A 19,439-nucleotide genomic window follows, 5' to 3' on the forward strand; every position below is an offset into this window, starting at 1 on the left:
TAGCAGGTTTGCACTCTGACAGCTACAGCTGATGCAGTGTCAAGATCGAAGGACTCACGAACTTTGTACTTCAACTCAAATTACAACGTAGAGCGAGCGCACTTCCTGAATACTGAACTGGGAGAAAATCCGTGCACATCAGGCCATGTAAAGGCTGGTTATTTCCCCCAAAGTCCCTGTTAAAATCAGAATTGTACAATGTTACAACCTGTTACAATTAGGAAAAAAGGACTGTTTTTAAAAAATAGCCTTAAACCAAAACCCATTCACCAGAGAAACGCTAAGAAACTGCAGCCACTTTAGGCTCTAAGTCTGTAAAGACTTCTAAATGTTTTACAAGCAGAACCTTTGAAGAACCACTGCAAGTAGTGGAAAAAACCCCATGTGTGCAGCCAGGCTGGAAAGCTGCAGGTTTGCCCCCGAACCACGGCAGCTCCTGCAGACACTGCCCCCAGAAGGGCTGCTGAGAGACCTCCACACGAGAGGGACTTCAGGGCAGAAAGGCCCAACTGTTTTAAAGTGCCTGGTTTTAAACACTTGGAAATAATTCAGTGTTATTTTAGTCTTCCTAACGTTGCAGTGGTCACTGTATGCATGGGTCAGCTCCTGTGCGTTAGTCACAGGCGGGGAAGAGCAGCTCCCAGAAGGTTTGCAGTGAGACTTCCAGTCTGAAATCTTGCATTTCAACAGACTGCTGCTTGCACAGAGGGACTGGAGAATCTGCTGAATTTGACAGAAAATATTGCCTTTTTCTTTCACCTCTTGCCGTAGGTTACGGCTATTCTGGCAAGGTTAGGTTATGTGTCCAACAATGAGAGCTCCAGTAATCAATAACACGGTTTTTATTTAATAATATTTTGCAAGAATCAAGGATTGCAACTTGATTGTCAGCATTTTCTGTGCATCCTTTAGTTCTTTCAGCTTTTATTTCCTAAGTGGTGGCTGATGTTTTAACCATTTATACTGACAAAAATGGAATTAACTTACCACAGAAAGCTATACTACCTTTTCTGGGTCAATCTCACAGAGCTAGTGTTCAAAGGGAAATTCATTTACTAACGTTAATGCTAGCAAGAAAAATATAGCCAACTCCCTTCAACAGAGAGAGAGCAGACTACAAATAGCTTTTCAAAACATATATTGACAAGATTTACTTTCCAGTCTGTCTTTAGCACAATAACACATTCTTAATTGCAAGGGGAGACAAAATAATACTGCGGTGTCATTCAGCAGATTTGTGAATATCAAGTACTGGTTACAACATGCCCTGAAAGCATTTGTTCTTCAGAGGAATTGGTATAAAATCTTCAACTTCTGTCATTAATGTTTTATTTCTGGGAATAATTGTTTTGCTTCAGATATTACAGCAGATTAATAATGACCAGCAGCACTTTGCCTAAAATATGACAATCTGAATGGGAATAATTCATATGGGCATTTTGAAATTATACAAACCGTAAAATAGATTGTGCTCTCACACCCTTCCCTGTTGTGCTATTGTCAAAAGGTCCAGTTTACAGTCCGATTTCTTGCTAAAAACTCATCAAAATTATCTACTGTTTTTATACAGCAAAACAGACAAGTGTGCCTGCATGGTGTTCTACTAAATACAACTCTGGACTACGTAAAATAAAACTCAAATGACTTGCATGCAAAAAATGCCCACTGCATGTGAATGAGAACCTTGTACTTAACTTGGAAGGAATAGATATTAATAACAGTTACAATTATATTCTTTAGGTATAATAAATTTTAATGGTGGTTGAATACAGTGACAATTACTCTAAAGCAGTATTCAAAATAGTAGCAAACAAATACATCTGAATTCTAAAGAAGTTACAGAACTGTCACGGATAAAAAGAAGTAGTAATCTGTGAAGCTGCAAATTTTGAATTTGCATATATTCCTAAGCACAACTCTGCTCAGCTTAATAACAGAAACAACTGCCAGTAATATGATCTGCTATGTCAAATACCCTAGCTATTAGTTTCTAATTAAACAGTTCTTTAATTATTTGGGTTATTCTAATCCCTGGTCTTAGCACTATCCTACCTGAGCTAAATTCTCCACTATTCTTTTTTTGTTAGAGACATGTTATTACAACATAGAACAGGGAATCGTACTGCTACTCTGAATTCAAATGACAGCATTTTCTGTTGTATAAAATAGGTTATTTATGAAACTAGTATTTGTTCACTGACCCTACCTCCCCTTGACAGTCTCATTGAAAGAACTGTGCCTCAATATTTAGATGCAAAAATGTTTTCACGAGTATGTACCACCCAAAGTTTACATTCTGCTGTACAAAAATAAAGACCATTCACTCTCCAAAGTCCCTGGGCTTATAGCTACCTCCGTGAGCTTTACTACATGAATCTGTTAGCAGCAGGCGAACAGGAAGAAGGCAAAACACTGGGAAATAAAGCGGCTGCTTTGGTTTGTCCTTCTAATTGACAACATTCCTTGGAGGGATGTACATGGGGAAACTAGCTAAGGTGGGCCCCTCCATTGCAAAGTGGTCAGGAAGCTACACCAATGAATGAAAACTGAAGAAATCAGGGGAAAGGCACAAAAAGTGGGCATAGGGCTTCACACAGCAGCTCAACACTTGCGCAGTTACAGCTGCCCAGAAGACAAAGATCAAGAGCAGGTGGGATTAACTTTGTTTACCGTTTTGGACCTACAAATATACAAGGCTTTCTTTGGTCCTGTGCCACCAAGGGGAAACCAGAAAGAGGAGTGGCCAACAACTCAAACTCCAGGCACAACTGCAGCAGCAACCTAAACACTGACATGCTGAGCCAGGTTTTAAGGTTGCGTATGGCAGGTGGCACACCACGGGGTTGTCACATTTCATCCTAGTGAACTCCCAAGGACCTTTTTTCCTGGTCTTTAAAGGAAGGCCTCGGAGTCAGACCTACAGAAGGGTCTAATACCTTTCTCTGAATCGTTCTGTACCTCACACAGTTTGGCCCTAAATCTACTGAACACAGGAAAGAAATGACAGAGTGGAAGGGTTACTGCTAACTTGAAAGAAACACCTTCATGCACCTATTCTCAACTGCAAAATGCAAGACTTGACCTGGTGAGGCAGCTGGAGCAGGGACAGAGGAGGGACCATCAGCTACAGAGAACTTTATGTAGTCCAAGCCAGACAGCTGCTGGCCTGTGCTCACTGGCTGCTTGCTCCAACACTCTCCCCTCGGCCTCTTTACCTCAAAAGACCTTAGTACTCTGAGAACTGCTTAATTCTTTGCATTTATTCAGCACGTACAGCAAAAGGGGACCCACTCCTGGTAGGCTCTAAGGATCAGCTACATGATTAATAAAAGGACGTTTTATTTGCCTGATGTGGGTTTACTTCTTTGCCTGAAATGTTTTTGACTGTACTTGGTTTTGAAGTGTACCTGACCATACTTTCTTGCTCAAAGATTATATGGCAATCCCAGCATCAATGAAATCTGTAATGCCTGATCTTTGATCCTGGAAGAAAGGATTTGAAAGCTTAAAGATCCCATGTCTTTATGTGAAACTTCAGTTCTGGGAAAGCTATAAACAGGCAAGGAATCTTTCAGCCCTAATATGGAGAAACCTCCATCTTCCATTATCAGAGATGTTAGTCCTGGGATGGAGGTTTCTTTCAAGACATTCCTCAACAGCATTTATCAGAAAAGCAAAGCCTGAAAGCCAGAGGCAGCACGACACTCACTCTCATGGATAGTAAAATGCAGGACTTGAGGATATGCATATACCCCTGAGCATTTACTCCAACTTGAAAAAATGCAGAGATACAAATCCTATAGGGAGACCCTATAGTAATATCAGCATCCTGAGGAGGTAAGCTTTCTCACTGCACATAAACTGCCTTGTTGAACAACAACTTCTGTGCATATTTGGAACTATTTTTTATTTTTCATTTTATTGAAACAAACAAACATCAATCAGCAAATATTCCCAGCTGCACAGCTAATGTCTGAATGCAATTTCGGTTCAATGGGGACTTTGGATATACAAGCTTTTTAAATCATATAAATGTAGAGATAGGGAATTGAGTGGCTGCCAACCTGGCCTTACTCAACTGTTCCTTGGGAGCAGTTTGCTAGACAAAGAGATTTATTTTTTTTGGTTTTTTTTAAACTGAAATTTAGGACAATAGACCTTACTGATTGGGGTATTCTAATTCTTTCTCCCTCTCCCCCCAAATACTAACATGTATAACTCAGAGATTGAAAAAACTTTTTTCTGTTCATTTTTTTAAACATACACAAGTTTTGCAGTAGTACCAGGAATGCTAAGCGCAACCTCCCTCCCTTCCTTCCCCTTCTTCTGTGACTTTCCATTACTCTACAGAGAAGACAGGGAGGAATGTTCAGAGGTCCCAGTGTGCAATCGCAAAGAGATGAAAATAGAAAGTATGCGATTGCTCCAATATTTAGCTTGCTAATATTAAAGACTGTTTATGATCTAGTGCATTAATCCAAAATAGCTTTAATTGCAAAGCTTAAAGATGAGCATACTTCCTTTTTATTTCTTCTCAACACAGTAGCAGATTTAATATACTTGAGAAACTTCAATGTTTCTATAAATAGAAACTGTATATAGAAACTTTCTCTATATAGAAACCACACAGTCCTCATCAGCTAGGAATTAAATTTATAGAACTATAATTATTAATATTCTCCAAATGCTCAAGATATTCCAAATAATAAATAGCAGAAATCACTCGAGAGGCTGGACATGGTATAAATACACAGTCATTTGCTAAAGAATAAAAAAGAAGTTACTCCACAATAACTTCCCAAACACTATCGGACTCGTATGTATCACTGACAGTAAAGTATCCATATGAGAACAGAGTGATACTCAAAGCTGGGTTAAGCATGAATGTGCTCCATACACAGAAACTGAAGCACACATCACTGTCTGTTGGCTTGCAAAGTACTACCTCCCCTGTTAAGAACTAGAGTTGAGCACACAGGCATTGATTCTCATGAACATCTCTTTCTTACATCACTGACACTTCCATTTGCACAATTCAGAACATATTTAGAGTCATGGAGTGATTTAGGTTAGGAGGGACGCCAGGAGGATATCTGGTCCAAACCCTGGCTCGGATTAGGGCTAGCTTCAAAGCTAGATCATGTTTCTTCAACAAGTTGTTTTCTAGAAGTTTCAGAGAGGGACTTTCAGCAAAACCAATTATTTTACACATTTCTTCAAACAGATTTATATTAATGACAAAGAGCAAACAATACTGGTCTCCCAGGTGTGACTTATAACAAATGATGCTTAATAATGCTATTACACTGACATTGAATCTAACTTATATGACTGGGATAAAGAATGAAGTGAGACAGGATTTGGGAACAATGCACATGTGCCCTTTCAAGTTCTTCAGATCTTTCCACTATCAACAAACACGTCAAACTTGCTCACAGAAGGGTCTAATCTACCCCTGCAGTTCAGGCTTTCAACTGCTACCATGACGGTTGTCCATTGGAGGCACTACAGACATTAGAGTTGAGACCTCACACCCTGCCGTTAACCATTACGCTACATAGCCTTATGCCTACTGATGTTGTGCTACACAATGCCGTTTTTCCACGACAGTTTGCTTTTTTAAGCCTAGGCAATTGTGGGGGTGGAGGAGAACTACACTAAAAGCAGTATTTTTATGGTTACAGCATCAAGGACTCCAGAGTTAGGCAATATCAATTGATGCTGTCTGTGCGAGCTTTGCTTGGACCCTCGGTGCTGACGTGTTACGGTCCAGTCCTTTAGATACATGACCATCTACTCCTTTAGATGGGATTTCAATAGTAGCAAGGCCTTTTTGATGATGCTGCCTTTTTCAGTCCTACAATAAAACTTTTAAAACCTTTTGGATATTTTCAGTAACACTCACTGGAGGAATAGACCCAGTGCTACATTTTGTAATGTAGACAGCTGGCTAAAACACAGAAAACCTGATGCAAGCAAAACTGCAACATCCATTCATGCATTACTACAGCGAGGAGAATTCACACGGCGGAGATGGAATCAAAAGATTCCTACCAATCGCAGGATGCAAATCCACAGGAAGCCCCAAGTTCATTTAGTTCTAGGGCTACCTTATTTCCAAAACACTCTAACTCCAAGGCAAGCACAGCTCCTGCTAGACCACTGAAGATACCTGTTCCTCACGTAACTCCTCTGCCATCTGTTGCAAAAGCTGGAAGTGTGCAGGAAAAGAAACAAGACTTCACAAAAAAGCAAGCATGGCAAACGCACCTGAATGTTTCCACTGGGAATTAGCAACCATTCTTGCCTCGGACTCAGACTCCCAGAAGGATGCTAGGCAACTTGCTTCAAACACAATTATTTATTTTACATTTATTCATTAATAATTTTCTTTCATTTTATCAGTGTCTGGCTTGACAACGTGGAGTCTGATTTGCAGAAAGGCCGGGCACTCACAGCTGTAACAGAGGTCAAAACAGCTAGGGTTTGAGCAAGAGCAATGTTCAGCTCCCTTAAAAAAAGATCTCGAGTCTGATGAATTTCAATCTTGGAATCCCAAATGAGTCAATAGCTTTTACAGTAGCTTCTCCAGCCTGTCTACTACTGCCTGCAGAAGGGAAACTGCTGCACACTTCCACATCACTAAGAGGAAGTGCGAGCAAACCTACTGCCTGCCAAGCACCTGTGTACTATTATGATGAGCACTCTGAGAAAAACTGGTGAGGACATTAACAATTCTGAATTCAGAGCAGGTTTTGAACAGTAGGCAATAAACAGCTCTGGGCCATTCATGGAAAAAAGGTTAAAATAAATTACTGAATAGCTGCTCATTAGCTCAGCTTTTTCTGTTATATGCATTGCATGAAGATAGCAGAGGGAGAAATAATGGACGTATCTACAAGAAGATTTTCATTCCAATCATCCTTGGAGGTGAAATCTCTTGGTTGTCCTCACTTACTGTGTTTTGGTTTACACAGCGGAGTTTTGAAGCACATGAGCTGAATTCATTTCAGATGAAAGTAAACTGGGAGATGTGCTTCAGGAGTGCACCTAATGTGCCCCAACCAACTTAGTAAATCTAATAAGATTAAAAAACAATGCAGAAGTGAGACAAGTTAGGACACTGACTTCTGAAATACTCTGTCTAGGATACTCGGCTTTACAATTTCACTCTTTTTTAACAACTTTTTATGTAGAATATCTATGTAAAGACAAATTATTTCTCAAATCACTGTTCTGAGTAAGAAGTAGATGATGCCTCAGCCACCAAAGTGAACTGAAGTGCCAATATTCTGCAGATCTGCCCCTGTATTTTAGTTCTCTGGAAGAGTAAATTTAACCCAGATGGACTTGACGCATTAAGAATATCCCCTAAGTAGAAACGCAACATTCCTCTCTGACAATTTGGATCACGAGCCTGACTTTGTAGGAAAGAGACAATTATCCCACTGCCACACAAGCACGCCTTTTTGACTCTTTCGCCTTAGCGACAAGCATCGCTGTCTTCACACAAGATCCGTGTTCAGTGTTTCAAAATTGCTGCTTATGCAAGACTGAATATGTCTTTCTCCCCATTTATTTTAAACAGATTTGGTTTGTGGCAGGGGTTGTGACGACTGCGCTGAACTTGGGTATAATCCCACAGAGAGCGTTTCTTAACTTCCAGAATATATTATTTGGCTCACAGAAGGAATTCTGTTCTTTCTAGTTGGAAGGTAGGGAGATCCATATATGTGATTTCAGCTGTTTGCATGTTTGGACCATGCACAGGATGTAGTCAGACGAATGCTCTTCTACAATGAAATACAATGTTTTGGAGTATTTTTAAAATTATGAGAACTGTTTGTATATGTATTACATTTATTGTCAAATGTATGAGGAGGTCTATTATCTCTCAGAAAGTAACTTCACTTGAGAGTCGATTAGGTTCATATGAGAGCCAAATTGGAAAAAGAAATGCAAATCTCTGAACTACACACATCTATATAAAATGTTTAAGGTCGCTAGCAAATGTGTGTCCTTCCATAAACATAGTTATGTAACCCAGTATTTGGTTAGTGACTCTCCCTAAAGTACTCGCTCCCTATCTTGCAATGAGACAGACTCTGGGAATCATTAACCTTCTGAAGACAACAACTAGATGTCCCCTGTGACCCTTTGCCACAAGGCATAATTAAGGCCCCAATTCTGCAGCTGGAGAGAAATACCATTTTCTACAGTTGCTGACTCTGCTGCGTACACTCTTTCTGCGCAGCCTGCCCCATGAATGGTTACTGCCATGTGAGCCAAGTCACTTGACTGCCTTTGATCTTAGGAACCCTGGGAAATTAAGACAAACAAAAATAATAGCAAAATGAACAAGGGCTCCATAATTCAGAAAATCTGACTAAAACATGATGAGGCTGGGTTTTACATTTAGTGCCTCTAAACCCGCAAGCTTTTCTGCCTCCTTTTTCAGAGACCTAAAGTATTAATTTTCCATCAGACAGAGAGAAGAGACACTTGAGAGCTGAATTCACATCATCCCTTCCTGCTCCCCTCTGTGACAGTACCCGGCTCCCCCAGGAGCGGATCCCGGTGCTTTAGTCAATGAGCTAACAAATGAGGTTTGTTCAATGAGACGAAGGAGGCTGCAGCCTCTCCCACAGAAACGGCTTTCTCTGGGCAGCAGTAACAATACATTCAGTTTGCATCCACCCCTTCGAGGGGCTCTGGGCTTTCTCAGCAGCCTGAGAAGTATGTGACACTAACCATGCTATGAAGGTCAGCGTTTCTGTTTCTTCTTTTCCTACAACAGAATATTAGCCTTCCAGGAGATCCAATGCCACTTTCAACTAGCAGTCCAACAGTACATGACATGGCAGTTTTTCTGTCTGTCTCAGTGTTCAATGAAAACAGCTAGCCAAAACATTTTAAAGGAATTTGGTGGAACGTACAAAGCTGATACGTTTCTTTAAAAGGATTCATGAAAGTCTTTTACAGAAATGTCTTATCTCCTATGTCCCCTTTAGTAAGAAAAGGGGTGCAATTGGAAACAAAATAACTAAGTAACTATTTCAATAATACCTGATTTTTAAAATTTTTCAAAGTTGTATATAGAAGAGGATCTCTCTCTAATCCAACTCATCATTTCAGTTTGAACTGTCTTTAGAACATTGTAAATTTATGTCAGACATTGTAAATACTTTTCTGCCAACTACTTATTTTAAATGTTTCATACCAATTTCAGTAGTAAAGAGCCTTTGGCCTCTGGTGTGTTTTTGAGAGCTCATCAGAGGAAAATATACTAATGCTGTCAGATTTTTTGCATCAGTGGACAGATGGGTTAAAAGCTGCAAAAGAACTACGGTACAAGCCATACAGAGCTAAAAAAGCAGACTCTTCCAGATGGTGAAGACTTTTGCACATTGCAGGACTCTACCCACACCTGTAATTCAACGGAGTTGAATTAGGCAAGATACCTAAAGCACAGTGAGAACAGAAAGTTCAGTCCCATCTTCTGCCAGACTTTAAGAATGATTTCTCTGTCTATGAATCTTAAACTCCCAAGGCTAGTAAAGGATCCTTGCAACTAATTTTCAGAAACACTTAACTTAGTACGTCTTTATTTTCTGACACTGTAAATAACATGTTAAGTAAACTGAGGAATTCTCTACATCATCCCGAGTACAGCATCATATTAGCTCTCAAGTTCTGAAGATAGTCCACAACTTATTAGCATGAAATACTGCCAAAAATGTTACATGAAATTAAAGGTGGCACTGAAATGCAAAGCAAACTATGAAGAGGAACAGGAACAAGATTCTTCAGGGGAGAAACAGCAGATGATGGAGAATGCACATTGTTATTAAAATGGCAAAATATCTGGTCTCATTTTGCAGATAAGCTTCAAGTGTTATTACTCCCTTCCCAGCTGCTCAAATGAACAGTGCTGCTGCCAGCTTGTATAACAGGAAAATTACGTATGTCCTGACTGGCAATCCAGAAAGCCCATGCACTCAGGGCCCAAAGATTGAAAGCTAATATGGTAAATTTAAAGGATAAGTGTGCTTTGTGCATTAAGTACATTTTTCTCAAAGCTGTTCTATTAGTAATACTGAGAAATGCTCAAGTACCTTCACCAGTGAAATACTCAAAATCACAGCAGTTAGCTCTAAAAGCATTTATTGGCTGCCCTGAAAGCAGAATTGAAGAAAAATAAGATTTTCATCAAGCCAGGCAGTTGTTTCAACTATGGAAATGTATACTTGATGAATTAGCTTGACAGCAATTTAAAGGCATACAGTGAAGTACCCAATAGCCGGTGCTTTCTAAAGCTTTTTAAGGCTAATTGAGTATCCTTCCCAAAGATGCACATTCCATCCTCTTTTTCAACAGAAGATTTCTATTGAGCTTACACATAAAATACAGAAAATGCTTGAAACAAACCAAAGCACGACATACATGTTCACTCAAACTCTGACTTCAGTCTTTGGTACAAGCTTCCTGAAAAGATGGCTGCCAGTGTAAACACACACCAGAGTAACAACTGTCACCACTAGATTAAAGGAATTTAAAAAAAAAAAAGTGGAAGATTAAAACACCTTTTTAATCTTATTAATAATTGTTTATGTGTTATTTCTTAAAAAGTGTTGTATGGATAATGTTGTGTGTCCTACCTCTGTCCTCCATTAGAAGCTGTTTAAACATGGAAATTAATTTCATCATCCTGTTCCTTTCCAGCACTTTCTAAAACTCAAATATAATTGTCTTGACAGCCTGAATGCTGCCATGAAGCTCATCAATTCCTGCTGATGTGTACCGATCTTTTACCTGGCTTGACTGCTTTCATTACAGCCCGCGATGACTTCAGCACTGCTTCATAGATAGCCCTCTGGTCAGGAGTGAACTTTCCATTTGCAGGGAAGGTGCAGGTGATGTCAGAGCCATAGCAGTAATACTCTCCTCCCATATCAAACAGGCTAAAAAGGAAACAGAAGGGGAAGAAATGAAAATTTAATTCCAAAGAAACAGTAGAACAGAAGACATTTCTCTTGCTCTGCACTTAATCATCTGCATTTTGGTAGCTGGCCATATAATCACCGCTTGAATGCTTTTGCGAACTAAAGTGAGATGACAGTCCCTTGGAATCTCCTAGTAGAAGGGTATCTGCATTACATCTGGCTTAAATAGACACCCTTACGGGCTGTGCTGCTCCTGAATGGAAAGACCGAGGGAACGCATGAAGGAAGATAAAAAGTACATGAGGAATCCACTTCAAGCTCTTCAGTTCTAGTTTCTAGGACCTCTTTTCAGAAGAAAAAACATGTCCTTCTTTCTTTCCTGAGAAATGCTAGCACCACATAAAGGGTCTAACCTCAAAACTTACAGAGAAATGTTAATTAAATTATGGCCTTTTGTATCCAAGTGTCAAAACACATCTGATGGTTTAAATAAAACGTCCTCAATAAAGGTTGACTGCCACAGCCCACAATATAAACTTTCCTTTAAGACAGACTTGCCAAACAGGGATTAAAGAAACACGGATTATGGGAAGATGCAACCAGAAAAGAACATTTAGTACAGTTTCCTGCATCAGAGGTAGAAGAAAAAAAAAAAAAAAGTGCTTTCTTTTATGGGGACAAAAAACCTGGTTTACCCCTTGAGAAGCATATTTATTTTACACATGAATCAATAATTCACCATTGATTGCTCAGCTGCCAGAAATCAATCTACAAGAATAGCAAGTGGGTCTCTACGCCCTTGTGAGAACTAGGTTAGACATTTGCAATACTATGCTTCTTGATTCTACCTGATAAGGCACCATACTGGTTTCAGTAGGCTCAAAAGTCAGCAAATAACCAAATAACCATTTGGACCAAACAATACTTGAGCAAATAACCCCCCTAGTTCATCATATATTGATTACAACAAGGCACATTTTAAATCTAAGACTTTGGTCTTCACACACAGTATTTGTGCAACCTCCTCATTTCTTAGGTAATGAATGAGAATTGAAATCTGATAATTTAAGTCTTCTTCCAAACACCTCAAACAACTGTATGAGACTTATCATCGTAAGAAACGTAATTTTCCTTCACTGTGTTTGAAAACTTTGGAGTTTTCTTCCTCTTGCTACTGCTTCACAGCAAGGTCAGTCAGACAACACAAGCAGAAGGAAGGACACTCCACTGGAGCACCCTCTCTGCCACTGAGTCCTAATTACAACTCTAATTAGCAAAACTGTGCAGCATAGCTCTGTCCCCAGCCAGCATACATGACTAGGTAAAGATAAGTATAAGCTACCACAAAAAGCGCTACACTACACAGCTGTAAACATTCACCATTTCCAACATAACTGCCACTGAAAGCAATGGACAATAAGTAAATGAAGGCAATCACGATAAAGCTAATTAATATTTCAGCAAGGTTGGGACTCTTCTTACTGCATTGCATACTCTGACACATATTCATGAAGATTTAGCCCAAGAAATTTTAAAATCCACCCTACAATTTCCTCCATGAACAAATCTTTGCACTGAGTGCAAGCCCTGCTGAAGTCATCGCCACCCTCCCCAAGCTGGGCAAGGTTCACCTGCGGAGAGACTTGCAGGACTGGAACTTCAGGAACAAACCTGATGGTTTACAGATGCAGAACTGCACAAGGCTTAAAGCTACAGGAGCAAACTCCTTAGGAGAATGCTACAGAGAGAACTGCAAAGTTACGTATGTACACACAGAGCTAATACAAACACTATATACATTCACTTAAATATGAAATACGGTATGTTAAAACAGAAAGTTGCTGACTGAAAAAAGATACACAATAGACAGCAAATGTCAGACCCACAGGGTAAAAAAACCACAATTTGACAGCAACATAGCAACTATAAACCAGCCTAGCCAAACCTCAAAATCAGAAACCCCATCAACACTGCCTAAGTTTTGATTTTATGATTAGATTTGCTTCTAAAAATAACTAATGATACACAGAAAATCTAGGGATACATAAAACTAGTTGCAGCAACTCAGAATCATGTAAGAAGCTGCTACGTTCTCTAATGTGCCAACAAGATACAGATTTCAGATTAGTTATAAATCTTTCAACCCATCCCAGACTGAACCCTTTCACAATCACAAATCAAGTTTCATGGTGCTTTGTGGGATGTGCAGCAGTTCTGTGGCCTAACTTTGTAGCATTTACAAGTGTAAATGTCCATTCAGCATGGCGACAGTAAAGCTGTGACCAACAACTTCCAAACTCCCTGTCCATGTCTACTGGAAGTTACTATGCTTTCTGTATTTTACCTGGAGAATAGTTATTGTGAACTTACCACAGGCAAAATTTTAGCTATGTCTTTAACCTTACAATTATCAGCATTTTCTCAAACCCATTCATCACTCAGTGGTTGTTAAGTAGTTTTTCACATTACTGGAGCACTGAGTAATGGAAAAAAAATATCACAAAGCTGATGGTACACCAAAACAAAGCTCGCAAGCTAGGAAGCACCATTTGTTCAGGTTTCTTGGCTTCCAGACAAGAGGAGACATGAGGGAAGATGATCTTTCAAATTCCACCTCAGAGCACAACACACCATCCAGCCTGCATGCTCCAGTGAAAAAGCATCCAAACCAAACTGTACATTTGGGAGATATTTTGGCTCTTATTGGGAATTCTCTTCCATTTAACTTCAGTTGGGAACATATCCATTAGTTAAAATGTTGCCCAAGACATGGAAATAGCCCAAATATTGTAGTAATGGGAGCCTGAGAAGATCCCGGTTTCTTATCTTTGCTTGCCAGGCAAAATAAGCGGTGAAGCACATTTAAGTCAAATAAAATGCATGTGAGCTACTATCTTCTCCTGTTGACTAACTGGAAAAAGTTTCTAGAAGCAGGTTGCTTAAATCCTCGTTCCTTAGAAAAAAATACATTTATTTTACTCTGAAATTAGATGGTAACTGCTAGTAAACTGCTAGTGAAAGAGATATTATTAATGTATTTTAGTATGTTCTTGCACATACAAAATTACCTGGCTGATAACGCAGTCTTACAAGGGTCAAGTACAGAAACAACTACTTAAAGTTATTTGGACTGTTATCAAATGTAGCAGCAATCTAAACAAATTAAATGCACACATGAAAATAGGCCTTCCAGGCATATTGATCTATGGCTTACCTTTTAAGAACTGTTTAATGTAGAGTAACATATGCAATAATATAACAAAGTACCTCCAAACTCTATTAATTTATCTAAAAGGGAAATATAAGTGCTACATGTCTAGCAGACTGTATATGTTGCCTATTACAAAACTTAACTGTGAATTCAGTTTTCTGTTGAATGAAGAAAAATTTCCTTCCAGAACAACCCTTTCCCCACTCCTTTTTCAGCAAGGATGCAGTTGTTAATTGCCGATTTCAATGAATGAAGAGATGACGTGTCTGAGATGGTCACGATTCCGGGGTGTCTCGAATGGCAAGGCGGCCAGAGAAGGAGCGTGTCACTGATCAGAGAGAAGTGCGCGGTTTTAGGTCAAAGTGCTCACTGACTTAGCTTGAAGCTGATGAAGTCTTTTATTGCACAGCTCGATCTCTTTCAAAACCTTCCGAGAGAGAAGCTAATCTTGCTTTGCATCACTTTGTTGGGAGCAAAAGCAACGAAAACCTACCTGGCTTCATTTCAGGGTGAGAAGTACATGGTGTATAAAGCAGATTTAACAGTCAGAAGACCTGAGCGCTCCCTAAAAATTCCATGTTACTGTTTCAATTTGTTTTCTAGAATTAATGAGAAGCTATACCACAAGTAAAAGACACATAGCAAAAATAGTCCAAACTCCTTCTTGGAAGTACGGGCACAGCTCTCCTAAGGGAGGCTTCAGTTCTGCGTATGTGTATGATCTTTCCTCTCAAACTTATTGCAAAATACTTTTATTATTATTAACTAAAACTGAACAATGCAAAGTATGAGAAAAATCAGATAACCTGTCAGTTGCTCTACTGACAGAATGACTTGCTTACATATCATTAATACAACGTTAGCCAACAGCATCAAAAAAAAAAGTTGCCTTCTGCATCTGTTTTAGAAGTCACCTTCAAAAATGACTAAGCATTTCATTCCTTTCACAGGGAAAAGGTGACAACCACAACTTAAAAATCATTTTGTATGTAAAACGGTATCAAGTCTAAAAGAATCAGAAACACGTGTCACATGCCACAGCCTTGCAGAAAGATCGGCTGGACGTGCCCTTCCTTACAGGAGCTTCTCAGCCCTTCCTGGGCAGGTCCCCAGTGCTGCCAGCAGCGGCCCTTCCGCATCCAACCAAACTGGCGTTCTGCTCCCCGTGCAGGAACCCAGGACGGGAGTTTGGAGAAAATATTTGAAGTCCTGTTGATTTTAAAGTAAATACAGGCTTGTAAGTCAGTACTGTAACTGAAACGCTACACAACATGATGCGCAGAAGCTCTTTTCCCCTCCTGTCCCTCTGAAACAATACAGATGCGTAAGACGTGGCCGTGTAACTTTCACAGAATATTGGCACCACAAAATGCAAATTTATAGTTACATTTTTGGCTTTCAAGTCCAGAAAAATAATATGCATTTTGATATCAATTTTAGCTTTCTTAACCTCTGACTATGAAGCATCACAAAACACATTGTCTAACCCTTTAGATTTGAAAATTGTGGACTATAAACAGTCATGGTTCTTTTCTTCATAAAGTCACTGTATACCATTTTTTTAAAAAATAAAGCATCATCTTCCTCTAAGCATGTGTTTTACTTTTATAGGCTTGCTGACACTTTTATTGCCAAATAATTTGAAACTGCCAGGCAATGAAGCAAATTATGGCCAATATCACAACGGGAAGCAATACTTTATTTGGGATATCTGAGCCATGTCTATGAATTGTTATGATCCAACCACCAACCCAACCCAAAGACAAGCTCTCGCAGGCATTTCTCGGGAAGCCCACAGCTACTCCCACGAGCTAACACGTAAAGCTGTCACCTTCCTGCTCTACAGATCTGCTTGGTGTGTACATTCAGAACCGGATCTCCTCACAATAGTTATAAAAACAAATTATTATTCTGCAGTTGTTAGCACCGTAGAACGACAACTGTGGTGAAACCCAGCTGGATTTCCTCCTGGTTCAATGCGCTCCGGCACGGGGTTGTACTGAGTGTCACTCGCCTGCAACCCACGTCCTCCCCAGCTTCTGCTCTCGGGACAAAACCTTCCCTTCCCCCGAGTGGGTTTGCAAGACTAGCAATTAGAAAACTGATATCGCCATATCTTCCTGTGCCCTCCTCGTACCTCAGGTTAAAGGTAAACAGGTATGAATACTGATGCACTTTACTCAGCGACGTTTACTGAGGTTTTAGGGTTTTGAGCCATAATTAACCAACATACCTATGAGCAGCCACACAGATGAACTGGTGCCAGCCCAGTCCTAGGACAACAGGAATAAAGGTACACACAACCTTTTCCTCCTGTTATTGCAATAAGAGCAAGTCATCCCCAGCTGGAGATTTTATTCTGTGTGATCTCACCGTACTCCGCTCCGAGTTCACAGAGAGCGCTCTGCGCTTTAGACTTCATGCAGCAATTAAATCTTGAAGTATTCATGCTCTAACAAAATCCAACCATTTGTTTGGTTAAACATTTCTAAGGCAATTTCAAGCTTAAGGGAACTAGGTATCAGCACTTCTGTGAAATACATCTTTGGAAACGTGCCAAGTGATTTGGAAATATAGGGTGGTTTAATAGCAGACCACAAGAATGCATTATAGTAAATTATATCAGAAGTAAGAAAATGGAGAGTTAAGTGACACACGCTTTTTCATCCACTTGTATCCTGACTAGCCAAGAGTTATCAATTTCTAAAGCAACACTGAGTAAGACAACATCGCAAACCCCAACAGAGAACTGGAACAGTATAGGGTGAAGTCCTACCATGCTCAGGAAGGTTTTTCGGAAGAGGTGCCCTGCTGTGACCAGCTTCCATCTGACATGGTACAGAGAGAACTTGTACTGGCTCTGTCCCTAAGCCAGGCTCGGCTCACTGATTTAAGGCCAGCTTTTTGTTGTCAGCACTCCTGCAGTCTAGAGTAACCTTAGAAAAATGCCAGAGAGTATTTTTTGCATAGGAAATGGGGTTCTAGGTATTCACAAGAAAACATCAGGCTTTTTGTTTAAGATTCATGTTCAAAAGAAGATCCTGTAGCCCACACAGGTAATGCAATTACAGAGATACAAAACAGCTACATGACTATTCTTTATCTAGCTGTGATTTATATAACTATGTAGGCCTATATTTTTTGTTTGTCCTCAATCATGTCTTTTCATCTTGTCTGCCTTCTCCATGACTTTCCCATCTTTGCTCCTCTTGTAGCACTGTCTCACTGAAGGCTTTCCCAGACTATTACAGATAATGGGAGGCTCGTCTCAACCTTCTCTCATAGAAGATGACAAGATATGCCACTAAGTTTTGCTCAGATAGGAACAGGGTGGAAAAAAAACCCCTTCCGTCTACATTAAATTTTGAAGGAAAGAGGACTGTGTGCCTGTACCTCTACAATGCGAACTACAGAGTCCTTCAGTGGCTACAGCAGAAACGTACAGAAGCTTGGGTTGGCTGTATTACAAAAAAAAAAAAAAACCAAAAACCACACAAACCAAAACCAAAAAAAAAACCAAGCAAAGAAAAAAAAGGGAGCAACCAACCAAAAAAAAAAAGCCAACTTGTCCAGGTGGTCGTGCCCTGCACTGCCCAGGGTTTCCTCTCACTGCAACAGACGCAGGGACAGTGGCTCCCAGAAGCCGGGCAGCAGCATGATGCAGAGATGAGCAGCAGTAGGTGGGTGTGCACCGCTCTGCCCTGCAGTCCCAGGGAAGGTGTGCCTCTGCTCTGCTGCTCCATACCTACTGCCCAGAAAAAATGGTTTCATCAACCAACAGTGTGTGGGAGTGTCCTCTCACAACAATCTGAGCCAAGCAGAACTTCAGATCCATTTATCTCACAGGAGATGAAATCTCAATTTCACTGAATTCATTGAATGAGCTGGTCATAGGAGTTGGTTCAGTAAACACCCACATATTCTAGTGAGATTTTATGTGCTATTTTCACCGACAGGTTAAGAAGGAGTCCCTTGCTTACAGTATTTATCTCTTGGAGAAATCTAAGACAACAGCCTTAAGCTTCTGCAATAAACAAACCAATTTCCATGATCAAGTATCACCCCTCTTCCACCCCCACGCAGTTCGCATTAATGCCTGATTAAAAATGTTAAGTTTGCCAGAGCAAAGAGCCAAAAAACTTTTGATTAGCTTGTTCACAGCTAAATTTGCCCTGATTGCCATCTCAGTGTTTCTGCTAAGCAGAGGGACGTCTCTAATACAGAAGTGCTGCATACAAATAAAGAACTGGGAACACCGAGCTAGTATTGCTGGGTTAGGAGAAGGAGATGACAGCAATGGAAGCTTCACAAGATGCAGAAGGTAAAGTGTCAGTACTGCCTACTTAACACCTCTGCTAAACCCACGCAGGCAATACGCCAGAGATCAGGGAAAGTCTCAGGTGAAGTTCTGACAAAAGGATTACCTGTTTGACTTGTCTTTTTGCTGAATGGGTGATTTTTTTCTGGCCTTATTATTCTAATTATTATCCATTTTTAATTGGCATATTTAATAAGCAACAGTACTCTCCTTAGCAGAGACAATTCTGTGCTGAAAAGTCAACCTAACAGAGATGGCAGCAAACCCAAAGTCTTGGCCAGTTTCCATCCGTTAGGAGCCTTCCCACTGGAAAGGCGGTATCTGGGGCATTCACTGCTCCGGCTGACTTGCTCAAACACGGAGCAAGGATGTCAGAGCTGCAGGGAAGAGAAGGAAGCATGCAAGGAGAAACCTGTATTGGCAGCTGAGTACTTCCCAATCAAACCGAGGAGAGCAAACCTCATTAGCTTCTCACCAGAATGTGAGATACCAGCACAGGGTAACAACACAGCTACATTTTCAAGTTACTAAAATTCTGCAGTTATCTAAAACAGTTCATTTCTAGATGTCTACTGAGAAGTGGAAAGTACCTACTAAAGGTGAATTGTAGAAGTTTGATACTTCTAATGTAGGCCACCATTGTTAGGTGCTAACATTTGGACTTAAGAGCCTTAGTTTTCAGCAGCTGTTTTTGGAGACTCTGACCTGTGTTCCCCAGCCTGGACAACCAATCACCAGGGATCACAGGAGCTGGTGAAGTGTCAGACCTTTACTTAGTCATTTTTACTGAAAACACTGTCAAGTTTTCTTATGTGTGTATGTGCGCGCTCACACACACGTGTCCATGTAAGTAAAAGGTGAACGCTTCCAAGATTTTCCATGATGAAAACTGGGCCAGTGTCCAATGGTATGGGTTCATTTAGTTTTTTAGACATCTTATAGTTGTTCTTGGGGTTGTTCAAGCAAC

General features: G+C 40.2%; 1 protein-coding gene across 1 annotated transcript in view; it reads right to left on the reverse strand.

Annotated features, from left to right (window-relative positions):
* Positions 1 to 19,439, reverse strand: part of PEPD (peptidase D) — a 142,676-nt gene that overhangs the window by 28,032 nt on the left and 95,205 nt on the right. The window contains exon 12 of the mRNA XM_087739550.1: positions 10,813 to 10,961. Coding sequence (XP_087595676.1) covers positions 10,813 to 10,961 — 149 coding nt within the window. The remainder of the gene's footprint in view (positions 1 to 10,812; positions 10,962 to 19,439) is intronic.

This window comes from Nipponia nippon, unplaced genomic scaffold, assembly GCF_047370975.1.
Source record: "Nipponia nippon isolate SJK-2023a ecotype South Korea unplaced genomic scaffold, ASM4737097v1 scaffold_7, whole genome shotgun sequence".
Lineage (NCBI taxonomy): Eukaryota > Metazoa > Chordata > Aves > Pelecaniformes > Threskiornithidae > Nipponia > Nipponia nippon.